This window comes from Cavia porcellus, unplaced genomic scaffold (genome assembly GCF_034190915.1).
Source record: "Cavia porcellus strain 051 isolate PalLab524CR breed Dunkin Hartley unplaced genomic scaffold, mCavPor4.1 scaffold_5, whole genome shotgun sequence".
In the NCBI taxonomy this organism is placed as follows: domain Eukaryota; kingdom Metazoa; phylum Chordata; class Mammalia; order Rodentia; family Caviidae; genus Cavia; species Cavia porcellus.
In genome coordinates this window covers 13,286,666-13,306,723 of record NW_026947488.1, presented here as the reverse complement: position 1 = coordinate 13,306,723, position 20,058 = coordinate 13,286,666, and the positions used below count along the sequence as shown (strand labels likewise).

Genomic DNA, 20,058 nt, shown 5'->3' with positions numbered 1-20,058 from the left:
AAGAGGCATAATCTTCACTGTTAATCAAAAAGAATGATTTGTCCCATACTTCCAAGAAGGCAGGACTGTACTATGCCATAGGAAATTGACCGCTGTATAAGACAGTAAATTTGACTCTTGTCTTGTTGCTGGTACAAAATATCTGATACCCACAATTTAAAGGTGGAGAGGTTTATTTTGGCTCACAGTTTTAGTGGGTTCAATCCATGTTGCACCAGCTCCAAGTTAGGAAATGCATGGTGGAGGAAAACTGTTCATGTTACGGTGGCTAGGAAGCAAAGGCAGAAGCAGTCTGGGACAAGGTCACAGTCTTACAAGTCACACCCCCAGTGGGCCTCTAATTCTGACTAGGCTGTACCTGTGAATGTGATACTTTTGGGAGTACATTTTGGATTGATATCAAAACATTACACCTCTGAGCCTCAGAAAGCTCATATTCATCTCCATACACAAAATGCATTAATCCATCTCTAAGATTTGCCAGAGCCTTCACTCTTCTTGAATTGCTGAAAAGTCCACCTCCAAAGTCTCCTGTGAGACTGACGGCAGACTCTTAGCTTTGAGCCCCATAAAATAAAAAAGAAAGTTAAACATTCCAAAATACAGTGGCAGAGAGTAAACACTCTCATCCCAAAGGAAGGGAATAGAAATAGGCACAAAGCAGGCCAAAAACCATCAGGGCAAACTGAATCCTATAACTGCATATATAGCAGGAAGCTGTGATGAAATGTAAGCTCCAAGGATACCATGTGAGCATGGTGTCCTTGGAACATGTTCCATGTTCCTGGTATATTCTGTCAGCCTTTCTTTGAAATCTGAGTGGAAGCCTCTACAATTCTTGCACTTTCCATAACTGAAAAACTAGCACATGAATGATACCAAGTTCTGCTGCCCACAAAGGCAAGAGGCTGGCCCTCTTAGATCATGTCTTACAAAGGACTCTTGGGGCAGGGAGCCCAAGGGGAATCTTCGCAGTGTTTACACCCTAGAGCCCCTAATGGTGAGTGGGGTCTTGCTGATTTTTGAGATGTCCTAAAGGTACCATCTTATGCCTGTACAAAGTGCTTGGTTTCTTTTTAATGCTAATGTCCTCAACAGCCATGCTGTCCTTTATCCTCTTTGAGAGATGCTTCTTTCTTGAAAACTGAAAACTTTTCAGATAGCTCTGCTATTTGCTTCTGGTACTCACTGTAGGTTTGGCTAAAACCAGCCAACCGTACCCGTGCCACAGCCTGAAAGTTGAATTGCCTTGAAATATTCTCTGCCAGATTATCTCCTTCCCTTAGTCGCCTCAACGTCTCAGGACATGAGTGAAAAGTAGACAGATTTTCTGCCAGAGTGTACCTAGTCCAACTGCAAGTGTAGTCCTTGTTCCCATCTGAAACCACCTAAGCCTGGCATTTACTGTCTGCATTTGTAGTCTGGGCTCTGATCAATATTATACATCAAGATCTGTTTATTATATTCTAGGACTTGTCTAGTAGGTGGCCCCAAACTCCTGCCACAAACCAATCACTACAACAACCTTGTCCACTGGCCCAAATTTCTGTATTTAATAGGAAGACAAGCTTCTACTGGCTCACTTTTCAGTGGGTTAAGTCAATTCATTGGCAAAATTGCATGGTCCGGGGGAGCCATCCACATCTCAGGAAGCAAGGAGAGGAAAAGCTGGAGATGAGAATATACCCTTCTGAGTCATAAACACCCCGCCACACACAAGACCTCTTCTGAAGGGCCCCCTCTTTAGAACATGAAACTTTTAGGGAACATTACAGACATCAACCCATCAACCATAGGCGTCTAAATTGATGGTCATCTTACAGTAAGTGCAACAATGTAGAAAGGAAAGTGGGCAGAAGCATTGAACTTGGTAAGGAAAAGCTTCCTGCAGTCTTCGCTGGACTTCAAAGAAGTAACTAGTGAAAACATAAACTGGAGACAGAATTCAGGGTTTTATTCAGCTGCTACAAACCTAGGTGGAGCAGGAAATCTTATCACAAAAGGCAATGCTTCAGACTGAGGAGGTGGGAGTTGACCCTTAGTTGTGTACAGAATATTAGGCATGCTTGGGATGGGTGTGGTGGTGCACACCTGTAATCCCAGCACCAGAGAGGCTGAAAAGAGGATTACTGTAAATCGAGGCTAGCCTAGACTACACACTGAGACCCTGTCTCCAGATCACCCCCCATAAATAATTAAAGACATAGTGTGGAACTTCATTAAAGTACTGTATTTATTTTAATCGTGGTCTAAAGTCAGTAATTCTGTTTTAGGATCTCCCTGAGTTTTTTGAAGATAATATGGAAACTTGGATGAACAATTTTCATACCCTCTTGACACTGGATAATAAGCTTCTACAAACTGATGTAAGTATTTTAAGTGCTACTGGATTAGCTTTTCTTTTGTTTCTTTTTTTTTTTTTTTTTTTTTTTTTTGGTACCAGGGATCGAACCCACGACCTCGAGTTTGCCAAACAGGCACTTATACCACTAAGCTAAACGCCCAGCCTTTTCTTTTTTTTTTTTTTCTTTTTTTCTCTGGCTGACTGGCTTGTTTCTCTCTCTCTCTCTCTCTTTCTTTCTTCCTTCATTTCTTTGTTTCTTTCCTTTCATCCGTCTGTCTGTCTGGCTGGCTTTCTTTCTTTCGTTTGTCTTTTTGAGACATCTGTCTTTGCAGTCCAGGCTGGCCTTGAGCTCACTTGTAGCCCAGGCTGACCTCGAACTTGCTGGGATTGTAAGTGTGCACCACCAAGCCTGGCTAGTCTTTTTTTCTTTGAGTAAAAATTTTTTGGTGTACTATAAAAACCTGCTTATGCTTGAATTGCTAATGCATAAAATTTCACCAAGTTCAAGTAATATTTGATTCTGTTGGGTGTTGTCTTCTGGTTATGTGTGGTATGTTTTAAAAAAAAATTGGGGGCTGGAGATATAGCTCAGTAGCACAGCATCTACCTGGCAAGTACAAGATCCTGAGTTTGATTCCTAGTAGCAAAAAAAGTTAGAGCGAGCATCTCCTAAGTAAAAATTTACAAATAAGGATATTTCATTGCATTATTAAAATCAAGACTTTAACCACATTGTGAACGTTTAAGAAATAAAGTAATTGCTTGTCACTGAAAACATTAAGAAAACCTTAAACTTGCTGGGCGAGGTGGCTAAGCCAGGCGTGGTGGCTCACGCCTGTAATCCCAGCACTTGGGAGGCTGAGACAGGAGGATTGTTTTGAGTTTGAGACCAGCCTGGGCTACAAAGTGAGTTCAAGGCCAGCCTGAACTGCAAAAGCAAGACCCTGTCTCAAAAAGACAAAAAATAAATTAAAAAAAAAGAAAACTTTAAACTCCTGTAATGACAGCCCTCTCCCCAAAAAAATCACAGCTTGTGAAATTTAAAAATATGTAAAAGTTTCTGATCTGGGATTTATAAGGCATATTTTTCAACATACAGCCCTTACCCTGTGCTATGTATTTGTTTACTTATTAATATATTTAATATCATTCCTAAGAAACCATAAAATATTCAACACCTTATGAAATGTTATTAGACATGATAATTGAAATTGTGTTTTTAAAGTGGGATATAGAAGTGGGCATAGTGGCATCCACCTGTATAATCCCAGCACTCAGGAGTTTCAGGCAGGAGGATTGCCTGAGTTTGAGGCCAGCCTGAACTGCATAATGAGACCTATCTCAGAAAAAAAGAAAAAGTAAATAGAAGATATAGAAAGGGAATAGTTATCATTGTTGTGAAATACATTTTTTTTCTGAGTGACAAAAAAAAAGAACAAAAAGATTTCTTTACATAAAATATTTTTAGTTCAGTAGGAAAATGGCTTACCCTTGAAGCTCTCTGTATGCTTAAGTGTAAATTACTTCTAAAGACTTAAAGGAGCTCTTAGCCTAGTTAAGCACATCTCTATACTAAATTGCAGCATCCCTATGCTAAATTGGAGGACTTTGGTATCACTGTCATGGTGTAGACAGGGGTTGGCAAATTTTTCTATAACAGTCCAAATAGTTTTATTTTCAGTTTTATAGGGCTGTATGATCTATGTGCTACAACTGCTCAACTGGTATAATATGAAAGCAGCTTTAGACAGTACTATAAATTGTATGAATGAGCAACAAATGAGCATGTCTTTGTTTAATAAAATACTTACAAAAATGGGAACAAAAGTTGGAATTTGCCTGCAGACAAGTTTGCTGGCCCCTGGCTTGGATTATTAATATACATATTATAGATAGATACTATAGATGTATAGATAGATAATTACATATATGGGTGAGAGGGATAGTTCTGGGGTTCAAACCCAGAGCCTTTTTTGCATGCTAAACAAATGCTGTGGGCTACCTCCCTAGTCCCATTTAATATTTTATAACCAGGTTATTATTTATGAGGATCCAATGTATTAGCTTTTTTAAGGCTGGGACACCTACATGTTAGTATATTTGAATGATGACCACAAATGACACAGAAAGTGTGATACGGTTTTTTTAGAGGGGAAGATACTTTTTTGTATAAATATTTTCAATCCAATATGGAAATATTTTGTAAGTTAACCAGAAGAAAAAATTCCATTCAGCTTGAACTTGAGAGCCACTCTCAATAATTAATAAATAGAAAACCCCTGATTATTAAAATACTTGAATAAATGGATGATGACACAAATATAGTTTACAGTAATAGATTATTTGGGTTTAAATTCTAAAAGGTCTCATTCAGGGGGGTGATAACTGCTTCTTTACTTATGATAGCCTTAAAAATAATGGTTGAATTTTTTCTTTTCTTATGTGAGGATGAAGAGGAAGCTGGCCTATTGGAGCTCTTAAAATCTCAGATTTGTGATAATGCTGCACTCTATGCTCAAAAGTATGATGAAGAGTTTCAGCGGTACCTGCCTCGCTTTGTCACAGCCATCTGGAATCTGTTAGTTACAACAGGTCAAGAGGTTAAATATGATTTGGTAAGGTGATGGTAAAGAAAAAGAAAAGAATCACTCCCTGTGTCTTTCAAGAAGGAAACACTGACTGTGCTCTTTACAATATTCCTATTTATGTTTTATTTCAGTTGGTAAGTAATGCAATTCAGTTTCTGGCTTCAGTTTGTGAGAGGCCTCACTATAAGAATCTGTTTGAGGACCAGAGCACGCTGACAAGTATCTGTGAAAAGGTTATTGTGCCTAACATGGAATTCAGAGGTAATCACGGCAAAGTGAAGGCTTTTCCGGGGAATTAAAGCTGTTTTTAAGAAAATGTTTTAATGTAAACTTAATAAATCACCTGGTTCTTATACTCTAAATTTTTAAATTACAAAAAAGTACTTAGAGTTATTTCGTGTTTACACTAAACCAGTACAGAACATGTGGCAGCACACTTTGTATTTCTGTAATGAGCTTTGTTATAATCTTAGAGGTTTTTTGTTGTTGTTTTGTTTTCATAAAAATACTGGATAAGACTATATATATCCTTCTACATTGTGGAAAAATACAGGCTCTTACTCAACTTCAGCAATTAGTGGTTTTCAAATAATTAACTTGAGAATGGAAGTGATAATTATATACGAGTTGAGGCTCACTGGGGTTGTAAGGTTAAATAGCCCTAAGAGCCTGTACTTCTCTCTGTCTTTGCCATTGTGAAGACATAGTAGAGGAGATGCGCTTCATATCATAGTAGTTACAAAACTATTAGTCTGGAGTAGATTGAGTAAATTAAGGATAAAATATAGTGGGAGGTTTTATTTTTTGTGTGTGTTTTCTTAAAATTAAGGACACATCTTTATTCTGGTACTGTCTGCCCTGTTCTTTTGTCATTGAAATGACTTTTGTCAGTTAAATATTATAGTTGATATCCTCATATGACCAGATAAAAAGTTAGCATTCTTGAATTAATCCCCAACACTTAGATTTTTTTGTTTTTGGTGCCAGGGGTCAAACTCAAAACCTTGCATTTGCCAAGCAGGCACTTAGGCCGCTCAGCTAAACCCCTGGCCTAATACTTAGTTTTTAAAAGTTCGAAGTAAAAGTCTATTCTGGGGATACTTTCACATCTCATAGCTGTCTGCATTATTTAAAACAAGTTTCTTAGGGCAATGCTTACTCCTTTAGCAATGGTATAACAGAACAGGAAATATCGCTTGATGGGAAAGATGCTTGGCTGTGTGTAATAAGGCAGCTCTGCATGGCTCGTCTGCATAGTCAGCTGTAGACTACAATGCCTCATCACATCTTGGAGGGTTACTTCAAGTATATATTGTCTTTGTAGCTGCTGATGAAGAGGCATTTGAAGATAATTCTGAGGAGTACATAAGAAGAGATTTGGAAGGATCAGGTATCTATTTTGGTTTTTAAGCTATTAGCAAGCCAGTTTTGGCTTTCATTGAACTGTTTTCTGTCTTTAGCTTGTCATAGAGCTCTTACGACCTGCATAAAAGAATCACAAATTGAACCATATCTCTTTCTTGTCCTGTATTCTCAGTAATGTTGAGAATTTTATGACACCTTCAGTTTTCTTTGTATATTTCTTCTGGGGAGAAGAAATTTTCTTTTCATTCTATTGCTGGCAGCCAACAGATGGTATTTTTTTTCTTTAAACTAGATTAGTTGATTGGTGGTTCGTTCTCTCAATACATGTTTTCTTTGGGGTTTATAGATATTGATACAAGACGCAGGGCTGCTTGTGATCTGGTACGAGGATTGTGCAAGTTTTTTGAGGGACCCGTGACAGGAATCTTCTCTGGTTATGTTAACTCTATGCTTCAAGAATATGCAAAAAATCCATCTGTCAACTGGAAACATAAAGATGCAGCCATTTACCTAGTGACATCTTTGGCATCAAAGGCCCAAACACAGAAGGTAAATATTCTCAGTGTTTTGTTTCTAAAACAGAGAAATCAGAAACAACAGGATTTTTTAAAAACAATCTCTGAAAATTGGCCTGTTCCACCCTGTTACTTGATAGTTCTGATTAGAATTTAAGAGTCTCCAAAGACATTCATGTTGAAGTGTTCATCTCCTTTTCTTGTCCTTTTTTGGGGGATGTGGGGGGTGCTGGATATTGAACCCAGAGTCTTGTGTATGTTAGACAAATGATCTCCTGCTAAGCTATATTCCTGGCTGATCATCTCCATTTTTATTTTCCACAACTGCTTACATTTTTGATGTTGTTATACATAGAAATATGTTGTGTCATTCTGCCCTGCTAAAAACTTGCTTTTCAGCATGGAATTACACAAGCTAATGAACTTGTAAACCTGACGGAGTTCTTTGTGAATCACATCCTTCCTGATTTAAAATCACCTAATGGTGAGTTTTGTGGAATTTTTCTTCTATACAGCTTGCAACAGTGTCCTTGTAGTTTACATTTGTATCATTATGCTGAGCAATGAGTGATAGATAAAAACTGGTTGCTGTCTATGTTCAGGTTAGTATGTATTGAACTGGAGTCTTCCTGATTCATGTGTTACCTAGGCTGGGTTTGAACTGGTTAGTCTCCTGCCTCAGTTTACCACTCAACATTCCAGTAGTATATCACCATGCTCTGAAGTTACTCCTTATATTGAACAAAATGCCAAATGGTTCCACAGCCCTTGTTCATGTAAAATTAACTTTTGATGAAAAATACACAATGTGGTTAGAAAGGTGATAGGGTAAGCGAGACTTAACTGTAATGTGGCTTTGTTACTCTTATGTATGCATAGGAACTATACTTTGGTTTCCTTTCCCTTTTGAAAGATAAATTCTTAAAAACTGAAGTACTGGGGCTGGGGATTTAGCTCAGCAGCATAAGCGCCTGCTTTACAAGCAGGCAGTCGTGAGTTTGATCCCCAGTACCGATAAAAAGGAAAAAGACAAAAAAACTGAAGTACTGTTGAGCACAGCAGCACATTCCAGTGATCTTTGCTATTTGGAGGCTGAGAGGGGAGGAAGAAAAGTTGAAATGCAGGCTGGGCAATTTAGCAAAAACTTGTCTTTTTTTAAAAAAAAAAAAAAAGGACCAGAAACATAGCTCAGTGGTCCATGGATTTAGTCCTTAGTACTGTGCACGCCACACACACACACACTCACAATGGTTTCCTGTGTTTATAAGAATGTGATACAAGATCTAGGGCTGGAGATACAGCTCAGCAGCACAGTGCCTGCCTGGCAAATATGAGGTTGTGAGTTCAATTTCCTCTACCAAAAAGAAGAAGAAGAAAAAAAGAATATATTGATTGACGTTGAGCTAATTCTGTTTTTCAAAAATACTCCATTTAAAAAATTTTCACACAACCAGATTGACTGAGTATAGTAGTGAGCTTCTGTGTGGCCATCATTAGCTTCAAGGGTTAGCAACAGTTGGCTGTTTTGTCAGTTGATTGATTGACTGTTGGTTCTGAAAATTGAACCAAATGCCCCATACATTTTAAGCAAGCTCTCTACCATTGAGCTGCATTTCCAGCCTGTTTTATCCCTTTCACTAATTTTTCTACTACTAGAGTTAGATAAATCCCAGCTAGAGAAAATTATCTTAAATCAAATTTTTATTGTTCAGTTATATAACTGATACATTTTCATTTATCATGAAACTTCAAGGAAAGGGAAAAGGAAAAAAAAAATTGGTCCTTTTTTTTTGACACAGTGTCTCTGTGCAGTTCAGGCTGGCCTTGAGCTCAGTTTGTAGGCCAGAGTGGTCTCAAACTCACAACGGGCCTTCTGCCTCAGCCTCCCGAATGCTGGGATTACAAGCATGAGCCCCACCACACCTGGCTAGTAGAAAAAATTATTTATAATCTTACCCAAATTAGTAACTGCATAGTAGATCATTATATAATTAGTTGTGCTTTAGTTATTTGATGTTTTGGTTACCATTTTTTTTGTGGTACCAGGGATCAAACTCACAACCCTGTGCTTACCAGGCAGGCGCTTATGCCGCTGAGCTTATGCCCCCAGCCCCTAGGTTACTAGTTTTTCAAACTTGCAGTGTTGTCACTGATTTTTGAGTAGTAGTCCTTACCACTTAAGTAACTATGACTTCTTATTATTTTAATAGTGAATGAATTTCCTGTCCTTAAAGCTGATGGCATCAAATATATTATGATTTTTAGGAATCAAGTAAGTAGATTTTTGTCATACACTGTTGAAGAATTTTATTACAAATCAGGTGGTTCTCTAATCTGCTGTGTGATCATATTTGACATTCATATCCATCAGAATATCTTTAGTGACATTTTAGAGAATGTTTAATTTTCATTAAGTATCTTGTCTTTTTATAATTTCATTAAAAATTGGGTCCTAGACAATGTCCATACCTTGCTTATGACTGATTATATCTTAAGTCTTTTAATTACAACAGACTTCTACACCCCGTTTCTGTACCTTTGTTCAGAGGCAAGTATTTTATGCTGGGGAGTTTCTCACACTCTCCTTGCAGCTGATTGCATCTTCTTGGTATAGTTTTTCTTGTTTCTCTGGTCCCTTTCTTCCTATACTGGAAGAGCTAGAAGCTTGCTTACAGTTGGATTTGCGGTGGGGGTTGAATGCATTGTCAGTATACTTTTTCAGGACATACATATTTACTGCTTCATTAAGATGAATCTTCTGTCATAAACAATTTTTAATAGCACTTTAAAATTGAAAAATGCAAAAAAAAAAAAAAAAAAACCCCTACGCTTTCCATTATATGTAAGTCATTGTTTTAAAGTGTATTCTTTGTGATTTTTAGTATAGATTAATTTTGTTGTATACCTACACTGTCTTACACATAGATAATATAATTACCAAAATATGTGGAAAACAGGTTAAATGTAGGTTTTCTCCCCTTTAACATGAGTTAATGCCTAAGCAATTTCAAAAAGTGTCAAATGAGGGGGTTTTTTTTGATGCTATGGTGGTTCATTTTGGCCAGTGGTCCCCTTTATGTAGTTTTCTGTGTTTTCTCTCTCCCTTATCAATTAAGTACTTACAGTTCTTCTAAACTGTTCTTATGATTGGTGAACTCTCAAGTTGCTTCTCCATAATAAATACTCTGTGTTGTGCTCACTTGTCTGCAAGATAATAGTTTTGTGCTCAGAAAAAAAGAATTGGAAACTGAATGGGAATTGAACACTAGGTGTAGGTAGATGTTTTGATTTCTTAACAGTATCATTTCTCATCGTAACAGCTGGAATAGTTTTTAAAATCAGCAAAGCTTTCTCTTCCAGTTGTCTTTTAGTCAATTGTAGCACCACTGGATTCATAGCATGTAAAATTACTATATTTTTCAGGTACCAAAAGAGCATCTTTTGGTCTCTGTTCCTCTCTTGATTAATCATCTTCAAGCTGAAAGTATCGTCGTTCATACTTACGCAGCACATGCTATTGAACGGTTGTTTACTATGAGGGGGCCTAACAACGCTACTCTGTAAGTATCTGATTCTAGATTATGCGTTTCCAGCTGAAGATGAGGGTCAAAGATAATATGACTCTGAATGTCCTACTAATTTCATTAGTGGTCAGAAAAACTAATGTGTACTTTTTATTCATTTATACTTTCATTCCAGAAGAATTTGAGGCAGTTTACCAGAATAGCTTCTGAAAATAAAGTTAAATAAATTGCAGCAAAGGGAAATAATAGTAGTAAGTTAGTCAACAGAAATGTGTTTAGAGGCTCCTGTGTTATAAAGATGCTCTTAATTTTATTTGGAGTACCTTGAAGCTGAAGTGAATGGGGAGTTAAAATATGTACAGTGTTCACGAGCTTAATAAGGTCAAAACAGCTACCAGCATCTCAGAAGTGAGTCTTCGTTAAGAGAACTGTGCTGTGGCAGTGTTCTCAGGAGCGTCATAGAACAGCTCTTCTCACGTGCCTCTTTCATGCTCTCACTTAGTCCTGAGATGCAATAGAGCCCAAGGAGAAGTTCTCTAGGGGCCAAGAAAGTAGCTGTCCTGGCCTGGCCGAGGGTAGGATGTTTTAGTGGAGTGGATAGTGCTGTTGGCCGTTCTTCACAGTGTTATCCTTCAAACCGAGCTCTGGGCAAGAGACGGAAAGTAGTTCTAGGCTTTTTTTCACCAAGAACTTGCAGAACACATGATCTTAGCCATTGAGGGAACACCCTTGGAATGAGTCAAGCCAGTACCAGTCTTCACGTCAGAACTCATAGAGAAGACAGCTTCCTCTGTCGTCTCCACAGGAAGAATAGACAGATGAGATCCCTAAGCTTCGGAGTGCTGTTCTCAGTGGTGATACCTGTGACCCATGGGTGGCCTTGGCAGTTTGAGATGATGTTGACTTCACCTGTGTTTTTGATTTGTTCAACTGTATTTGGTCTCGAGTGTGTATAAGTAGGAACTTAACATGAGCACATGTAAATGGTTATTTTTCAAAACCATCTGCCAACTAGGAGATGGCTCACTTTATGCCAAGAAGTGTGATTTAGTAGTTGCCAAGGGTGTTCCACAGTGACAATCTCAAGAGTTGGTAGTGACTGAAAGCTGTTTTTTCATCCATAGTTTTACAGCTGCAGAAATCGCACCGTTTGTTGAGATTCTGCTAACAAACCTTTTCAAAGCTCTCACACTTCCTGGCTCTTCAGAAAATGAATATATTATGAAAGGTAGGCCGTTTCCCTGGTGTACAGATCATAACTAAGCATCCAACCTCACATGGGTAAACACTCTTGAACCATAAAACTGTTTGCTAAAAAATGGATAGGTTTAGATATTTTAAAATGGAAAGTAGTGGTTTACTGATAATTGCTTCAGAAACTTTTTGCCTTAGTTTGATATAGAACCCTTTACTACAGATCATACTGCAAGCTCCATTTTTCCTTCCCCAGACTGAATTTCTGAGGGTATAGATCAGATTGTACAATAACCTCTGTTGCTGCATTCTCTGCTGGGACTTAGTAAAGGTGTGTGCGTGTGGTGGCCTCCATACAATACCTGTGTCAGTGTGTTCTGTGCCAGCTCTGACTTCAGAGACCATCATAATCCCCGTCTTTTCACTGTGGTATCACAAAAGCTTAGCAAAGTACCTTGATTCTGTGAAGTACTCTCTGCAAGTAAAACTAGCCAGATCCAGCTTGGTCAGGATCCTGGGGTGTGTGTGGCATCAAGGTGTATGTTTGCGTGGGCTTCTAGCACCAGGACAGTAACTGGTCTGTGATCTTGGTCATTGTTCCTAGAGTGTTCAAGAGAGCATGATGTATGTGATACCTTCTTAATAAATTCTGTTGTGTGAGTAAATGAAAGGGTTCTGTGCTAGTTCAGGTGAGGGGCATTAAGCCATCCTCTGACCCCCTAACCAAGGTTAGGGAAAGCCTTGTACAGAGCGATGTCCGAGCAGAGGTATGAGGCAGAGATCAGTGTGTTGAAAGGTGGGTCTTTAGCTTAGGTAGAGGAAATAGCCCGTGTGTGTTGAGGAGGCCAGAGAGGATCGCCCTCTGCTCCTTAGGCCTGGCACAGCGTAGGCACGGCGACTCTGGGAATGGTACTGGGGAGGGGGCAGTCTCACACTTAGCTTGCAGAATATGCCGAACGTTTTGGGGCATCTGTTACGAGCAGTATTTGCAAAATGGACGCTGTGGCTTTGTATGTATTTTCATATTTTGTCTTAGGGTCCTCATCTCCTTGAGGGAGATCTACTGTTAGTTTTCTTTTTCAGTTTCTTGTAGTCTGCTAACCATGTTCAAGGTTACAACTAGCCTTTTTAACCAGTGATTTCTAAACAAATAACCCAAGATAGTTGCTCTCTCACTCTACTACTTAGCCCATGTCAGGCCATTGTTCTTTCCTCCACTTTGTCTGCTTCTTTTGTCCTTTAGTTATTCTTAGTCTCCCCTTTGATTTTTTACATCTGGAGCCTTCTGAAAGTAGTAAAAATTTCCCAGCTATGTTTTATTGCCAATTCCTATCTTAATTTTAAAAGGGACATTTTTCAATGAGAGAGCTGTCTGGGGTTGTTTAGGCATCTTAAAATTCTATCTGATAAATTAGTGGGCATACCCTCCCATTATTGTTTTATTCTAAAATTGTAACTATTTGTTATGTTGTTTTTATGTTTTACAGCTATCATGAGAAGTTTCTCCCTCCTACAAGAAGCTATCATCCCCTATATCCCTACTCTCATCACGCAGCTTACACAGAAGCTGTTGGCTGTTAGTAAGGTAACCGAGCCAACTGTGAAAAGGAGGTTGCTTTGGCACTGGGGGAGGACTCCTTGGCACTGGGGGGAGGGGTGTTTTCTTCCTGACTAGCCTTTGAGTGCTTTTGTAAAAAGAGTGGGGATGCTGACAGTGTGGAGATACAACAGCAGCTGCTGTTAAGTATGAGCTCAGAAACTTGAATGTGATTTTGTTCTCACATCAAAAGTAACATGTTTAAGAAAATCCGATAATCCAAAAATTGTTTTTTAGATACTGAGATGCATGAAGCACACATAAAAGAGGCTATTTAGACTTATATAAAATGGCAGTTCTTGTATCTTCTGTCTTGTTTTTATTTTTTTCAAAATGTTCATTCCATGTCTCAACATCATATAGATATTTAGATTCTTAGGTACTAATACTAAATTTTAAAAATGAGAAATGACAGCACTTGGGAGGCTGAGGCAAAGAGAATTGTTGGGAGTTCACTGTCTCAAAAAAACGGGAAAATGAGTCTGAGGTTCACAAAGTGCCATTTAGGTGCTTAATCCTATTTATGCTGTGAATGTGAAATAAATTCACAGGACATGTATCAGAGGGAGTTGATAGTAGAGTGACTAGATGTCAGCCGACTTCTGGATAAGGGTCATGAGCTACTTTGGGCCTTGGGAGATGAAGGGAAACAGAACCCTGTGCTCCCCTCAGTGAGCATGCATTCCCTCATTCTTACCGAACACATTCCCACCAGCTCAATTCATCCCTGTGTGACTATCTCATTGGGCAGCTTATGCCACTGCTGGCACAAACCCATCTAAACCCTTTTTCCCATCTTTTTACTAATAAGTTAAATCAGAGCTGCCTGGCATTAAGTCTTAAGAATTAATTTGAGCTGCCTAGCAGTGAGACATACAAATCTTATAGTCTTGTCATGAATGTGTTTAAATCAGTTTTATACACTGTTACTCCAAGAAAGATTTTATTTGAGAAAAATAAGGTTTCATGGTTTAAAAAGACAATTTGAGTCCCATATGGGGGCTATAATCTCAGCATGGGAAGCTGAGGCAAGAGGATTGCTGCAAGTTTACGGCCAGCCTGAACTACGTAGTGAGACCCTATCTCAAAAAACAAACCACAGAAGTTCAAGTGAGGCTCAGTGGTAGAGCTCTTGACTTAGCATATACAAGACTGGGTCCATTCCCTAGTACAGAAAAATCCATGTTGGGTGTTATCTCTCAGCAGCAAGGAAACTAATGTGCTTGTCAGAAATTTTAAAAAATACTTTGAAATTCTAAACAAAAACCAGTTTAATGATCGTTGATGTTTGTAATGGTATTTTGTTGTGTTGTGTTGTGTTGTGGTTTTTTTTTTTTTTTTTTTTTTTTTTTTTTTGTCTTTTTGAGACAGGGTCTCTGTGCAGTTCAGGCTGGCCTTGAGCTCACTTTGTAGCCCAGGCTGGTCTCAAACTTGCAACGATCCTCCTGCCTCAGCCTCCTGAGTGCTGGGATTACAGGCGTGAGGCACCACGCCCAGCTCTTAATGCCAGTGTTTTTAAAGAAGAAAAGATGGCATCTAATTGACATGTTTTAGAAAAGATAATGTTTTATGTTTGATGATACTTAATAGTCACTTAGATTATAACAGTAATTTTTCCCCCTAATTTCAGAACCCAAGCAAACCTCACTTCAATCACTACATGTTTGAAGCAATATGCTTATCCATAAGAATAACTTGCAAAGCTAACCCTGCTGCTGTGGTAAACTTTGAGGAGGCTTTGTTTCTGGTGTTTACTGAAATCTTACAAAATGATGTACAAGGTAAGTTTGTAGGAAGTTATTTTCTTTGTAATGGCGTAAAGCTGGCTATAAAATGCAGCCTTCCTAAAAGTTGTGTGCCTTCTCTGCTAGAACTATTCGTTCTGAAGCGGACTGTTTTTACTTTTATCAACAGAGTTTATTCCATACGTCTTTCAAGTGATGTCTTTGCTTCTGGAAACACACAAAAATGATATCCCGTCGTCTTACATGGCCTTATTTCCTCATCTCCTCCAGCCAGTGCTTTGGGAAAGGACAGGAAATATCCCTGCTTTAGTGAGGCTGCTTCAAGCATTCTTAGAACGCGGTTCTAACACAATAGCAAGCGCTGCAGCTGACAAAATTGTGAGTCAGACTTCTGTCCAAGTAACTATAATTTTCTAAGGTACTTTGGAGAAACTAAGAATGGCAGGCTTTAACATGTTTATTTATTTATTTTGTCTTTTTATCGGTACCGGTGATCGAACTCACCACTGCCTGCTTGCAAGGCAGGCGCTAATGCCACTGAGCTAAATCCCCAGCCCCTAACATGTTTATTTAAAATAAAGTGAGAATGACTAGAAAGTGGTATTGAGTGTTTTGCTACAATTAGGTATCATTTCATTGTTATGCACTTTAAATCCATGAGGGAAGATGGTTCTTTCCAGGAACTGCAGTAGCTTATTGTCACAGGACCCCACCCCACGTTTCAGAAAAATTTGGCAGCAGACTAATCAATTATTCAATGTTGAATCCTTTTTCAAAATATCTATCACTTAAGTTTTGAAATTCTAATCCATGTCTCCTTTTTTAACAGTTTATTATTTGATCTGATTTGTTGTAGCCTGGTTTACTGGGTGTCTTCCAGAAGCTAATTGCATCCAAAGCAAATGACCACCAAGGCTTTTATCTTCTGAACAGTATAATAGAACACATGCCTCCGTGAGTACGACTGAGCTGTACATTTCACCAAAGGTTTTGTTAGGTACTCAGAAAAATGCTAAAAATTTATATTGTTGCTTTTATTCAATTCTTTAGTGAATCAGTTGACCAGTACAGAAAGCAAATTTTCCTTCTACTATTCCAAAGACTTCAGAATTCCAAAACTACAAAGTTTATCAAGAGTAAGTAAATCTTTGGGTGTTTTACAGAAATAAAGAAGTAAGTCTCTTAGATTTTTATGGCTATAAACTTTGCATGTAAAATATCTTAAAATGATGTTCTCCAAACACACTACTCGGTTTTGTGTGTATTGTGTTCTAAGGTTAGTTTGTTTTAACATCAAAACACCTTTTTAGTAAAATTTCAGTTGTAAAGGATATTCTCTGTTAAATTATATCGGAAGGCAAGTATTGATGTCAGTTGGTTACAGGGTTTTAGTGGTATTTATCAGTGTTTCTTTTTTTATTTTATTTTTGTCTTTTTGAGAACAGGGTCTCGCTATGCAGTTCAGGCTGGCCTTGAGCTCAGTTTGTAGCCCAGGCTGGTAGCAAACTTGAAACAATCCTCCTGCCGCAGGCTCCCGAGTGCTGGGATTACAGGCATTTGCCACCACGCCCGCCTTCATCAATAAGTTTCATATGGCAGATTATAGTCAATTAATAGTTTAGTGTGGCAAGTCCTATACTGATACTCTCTTTTTTCAACAGGTTTCTTAGTCTTTATTAATTTGTATTGCATAAAGTATGGAGCCCTAGCATTACAAGAAATATTTGATGGTATACAACCCAAGTAAGTTTGTTTTTCATTGTTATATTTTTAAAAGCAAAAAAAAAACCTCTTTCAATGTAAATCACTATCTCTGTCTTACTGATGGGTTTAGGTTTGGGGGCAGTATCTTTGTGATTGTTAAACTATTCTTAAGTGTTGGGTTGTAAAGAAGAATATCATGTAATCATTTTCCTTATTCTCCAGTGATCTGTCTTTCTACTGTCTTCTTTTTTTTTTTTTTTTTTTTTTTTTTTGTACCTACTTCAGACCATTTGTTAAAATATGAAGTATAATTTTGCATCATTTATAATTGTGAAAAACTTTACTCCTGGAATGTTTGCAATAACATAACAGTGATTGGCCAAATCATGTCTTAAATGTAACATAAGTGTGTAAGCAAAGAAGACTGGGAAGTTTATAATCTAGAAATGTTTCAAAATTGGTTACCACTGGATGATAAATGGATTGTTTTCTGTTATCAGTTCTAAGTTTTCAGAGATTTATGTAATTTTTTGAAGAATATATAAAATATATATTCAAATATATATATATGAATACATAAGATAAAAAGTTTAAAGATTTGACTTAGCACAGGCTTATAACAATATGAGGATGTTTATTCACAAAAGGTAACTACTTAATTGGGCACAGGATGGTAGGGGTTTAACAGGGAATTTTTTTAGTTTTGTCATCTCTAGTTCTCTTTAGCTGACCATGAACAACAGCCCATTTAGTAGGCTTCTTAGAGTCACTGAGTAAAAAATATCTAAGTATTTTCCTATTTTAATTATAGTGGTTATCTAATTTAATACTAAGATTTATCTTTGCTTTGATGAATAGAATGTTTGGAATGGTTTTGGAAAAAATCATTATTCCTGAAATTCAGAAAGTATCTGGAAATGTGGAGAAAAAGATTTGTGCAGTTGGCATAACAAAGTTACTCACAGAATGTCCGCCGATGATGGACACTGAATACACCAAGCTGTGGTAAGTACTCCTTACTGAGGGAGGTTAGCACCATCCTACTGTCTCACTGCAGAAGCAAGCTGATTCTCTTAGGGGCCAAAAGAATTGAGATCTAGTTCAGCTTCTCTGCTAGCAGTCATAGTATCCAGGACATGACTGTGGATCTTTCTAGCTTTGATGTCAAAAGGTCTTGCTTTTAAGGTCAGGGAGGTGGGCAGATTTGTGCAAGCCTTGTTTAGATAATGTGTAAGACTGCTTTTTTACAGTCCTGAGCTAAGCTGCGTTGCTTTTTGTCTTTAAGGAGAACAGCTACATAGGTTAGATCGTCCGTGTCCATCCTTGATGTCTCAAGGCCTTCCTTGTCATGGTCTCGCCTCTCTCTTCCTCCTCTTGGGGTTGCCCTGGGCAGCTGTTCCACAGACCTGGCAGCTGGAAACCCATCTCCTCTAACAACTCTCATTAAAGACCTTGGTTAAGATGGTCATCATTGTGAAAAACAAATTAGGATGTTGTAGCCACAGGAATAGAACAGTTTCTGGAAGGGCATAAGCACTGATGGCCATCTTAATTTCCAATAGTACTCTGGAGACTATAGGTCTGTAACTTTGTTTTTGAGGAATTTTGTTTAAATTTGTGAAGTACTTTCCTCAGGCTTTTTGTCTGTGCTTTCTCTCAATCTAGGACTCCTTTATTACAGTCTCTGATTGGCCTTTTTGAGTTACCTGAAGATGACACCATTCCAGATGAAGAGCATTTTATTGACATAGAAGATACACCGGGGTATCAGACAGCATTCTCACAGCTGGCATTTGCTGGCAAAAAGGAGCATGACCCCGTAGGTCAAATGGTGAACAACCCCAAAATTCATCTGGCACAGTCACTTCACAAATTGTCTACTGCCTGTCCAGGAAGGGTGAGTGGCTGCTGTCACAGAGCTGTGTGACTGGTGGGGAGACTTTGCTAAGAGGGAAGAGGGCAGGTGTGGGTACCGTGTCTGTTTTCATTGGTCGGCATTATCATACCTAATTCCCTGGAGTTTAGGGAAAGCGCATTTTTAATTTAAATGATGAGCATTTTTTTCCCTAGTGTCAGATATATTTAAAGTAAAGGTTTTAGAAGTAAAGGTAAAGAGAGAAAACTCCTTTAAATACAATTGTGTTTCTCAGTTTTAAATAACAATTAAGATTTGGCATTTAGGGGACTGGGGATTTAGCTCAGCGGCATAAGCGCCTGCCTTGCAAGCAGGCAGTCGTGAGTTTGATCCCTGGTACCAATAAAAATGAAAAAAAAAAAAAAAAAAAGATTTGGCATTTAGTGGCTATATAATTTTATTTAGCATTCATCTTTTACAGTCTTACTACCTCATCAAGTATATTTTTCACTCTTTGTTCATGGGGAAACTTCAGACATTTTATCAATTTTTTTTTTTGTTGTTGTTGAGAAAGAACAAGTTTTAGACATTAATATTTTGCCCAGAAGTATTTCATTATGCATCATTAGTAAGGATATTTTTAAAATCTAATCAGAGTGTAGTATTATACTAATGCTTCTGATTACTTTTGAGGCCTGTCCATCTTTTTTGAGACCGTGTCTTGATAAGTCACCAAGCTGTCCAGGTGAGGCTCAGACTTGCAGTCCTCCTGCCTGGAGTGCTGGGATTGCTCCTGTGTGTGCACCACAGTGCCTGACTAGGCCTCTCCATCTCTGAAGGTGTAGAAACAGCTTAAAACTCCTTTGCACAGGGATCAGAGCGTGGCTGCCCTGTGTGAGCGTGGAGCTCCCGAGGAGCTGGCTATGTAGTGCGTCAGCACCTGCAGCAGCCAGCAGTGGCCTCTGTCTTTCACAGGTTCCCTCCATGGTGAGCACAAGTCTCAATGCAGAAGCGCTGCAGTATCTCCAGGGATACCTTCAGGCAGCCAGTGTGACGCTGCTCTGACCTGCGATTCCTGACTGGCTAAACCCACTGCGGGAGAAGAGTCTCTATAGACTTGTGAGCACAGCTGCATTCAAAAAAGCAAGTTTTCCTTTTGAACTTGTCCTTATAATATCTTATAAAGGATATTAAATGTTGCTTTAAGCTGAACCTTGAGCAAACTAGATGGTTTGTGTGGTCATAAATATGTGGATGACTTCTGTTTGCAGCTTCAGGGGGCAAATATCAATAGTTGAGTGTACAACCTTGATTTGAGTCGAGCATTTGCACGGTTTGTATCATTTTAAAATTTTGACAGACACTGTGGAAACTTACGTTACTAAATCCTTTTGTTTTGAAACTACTGGCCATTCGTATTCTTGTCCTTTGTATTTAAGCTCTTAATGGAAAAGTAAATAAGGATCACTTGTGTAACTTGCCAAGCAGTGCACAATTCATCTTTTTAAGCCTGTAATTAGCAATAAAGAAAACCCTAAAATATGTATCTAAGAACATCTTAAGGACAGGTTTCTGGTGCTCCCTGACACTTTTACAAAAAAGAATTTTAAGTTTCTCCTTTCTCTTC

General features: G+C 38.3%; 1 protein-coding gene across 1 annotated transcript in view; it reads left to right on the top strand.

Annotated features, from left to right (window-relative positions):
* The window catches only part of Cse1l (chromosome segregation 1 like), a 43,945-nt gene extending 24,109 nt beyond the window's left edge, over window positions 1-19,836 (top strand). The window contains exons 8-25 of the mRNA XM_003467714.5: window positions 2,274-2,366; window positions 4,792-4,959; window positions 5,064-5,193; window positions 6,257-6,322; window positions 6,644-6,846; window positions 7,212-7,296; window positions 9,023-9,084; window positions 10,236-10,372; window positions 11,461-11,564; window positions 13,018-13,115; window positions 14,758-14,908; window positions 15,042-15,250; window positions 15,729-15,826; window positions 15,923-16,008; window positions 16,534-16,615; window positions 17,435-17,581; window positions 18,242-18,473; window positions 19,407-19,836. Coding sequence (XP_003467762.1) covers window positions 2,274-2,366; window positions 4,792-4,959; window positions 5,064-5,193; window positions 6,257-6,322; window positions 6,644-6,846; window positions 7,212-7,296; window positions 9,023-9,084; window positions 10,236-10,372; window positions 11,461-11,564; window positions 13,018-13,115; window positions 14,758-14,908; window positions 15,042-15,250; window positions 15,729-15,826; window positions 15,923-16,008; window positions 16,534-16,615; window positions 17,435-17,581; window positions 18,242-18,473; window positions 19,407-19,496 — 2,241 coding nt within the window. The 3' untranslated portion in view covers window positions 19,497-19,836. The remainder of the gene's footprint in view (window positions 1-2,273; window positions 2,367-4,791; window positions 4,960-5,063; window positions 5,194-6,256; window positions 6,323-6,643; window positions 6,847-7,211; window positions 7,297-9,022; window positions 9,085-10,235; window positions 10,373-11,460; window positions 11,565-13,017; window positions 13,116-14,757; window positions 14,909-15,041; window positions 15,251-15,728; window positions 15,827-15,922; window positions 16,009-16,533; window positions 16,616-17,434; window positions 17,582-18,241; window positions 18,474-19,406) is intronic.
* Window positions 19,837-20,058: the final 222 nt, after the last annotated feature.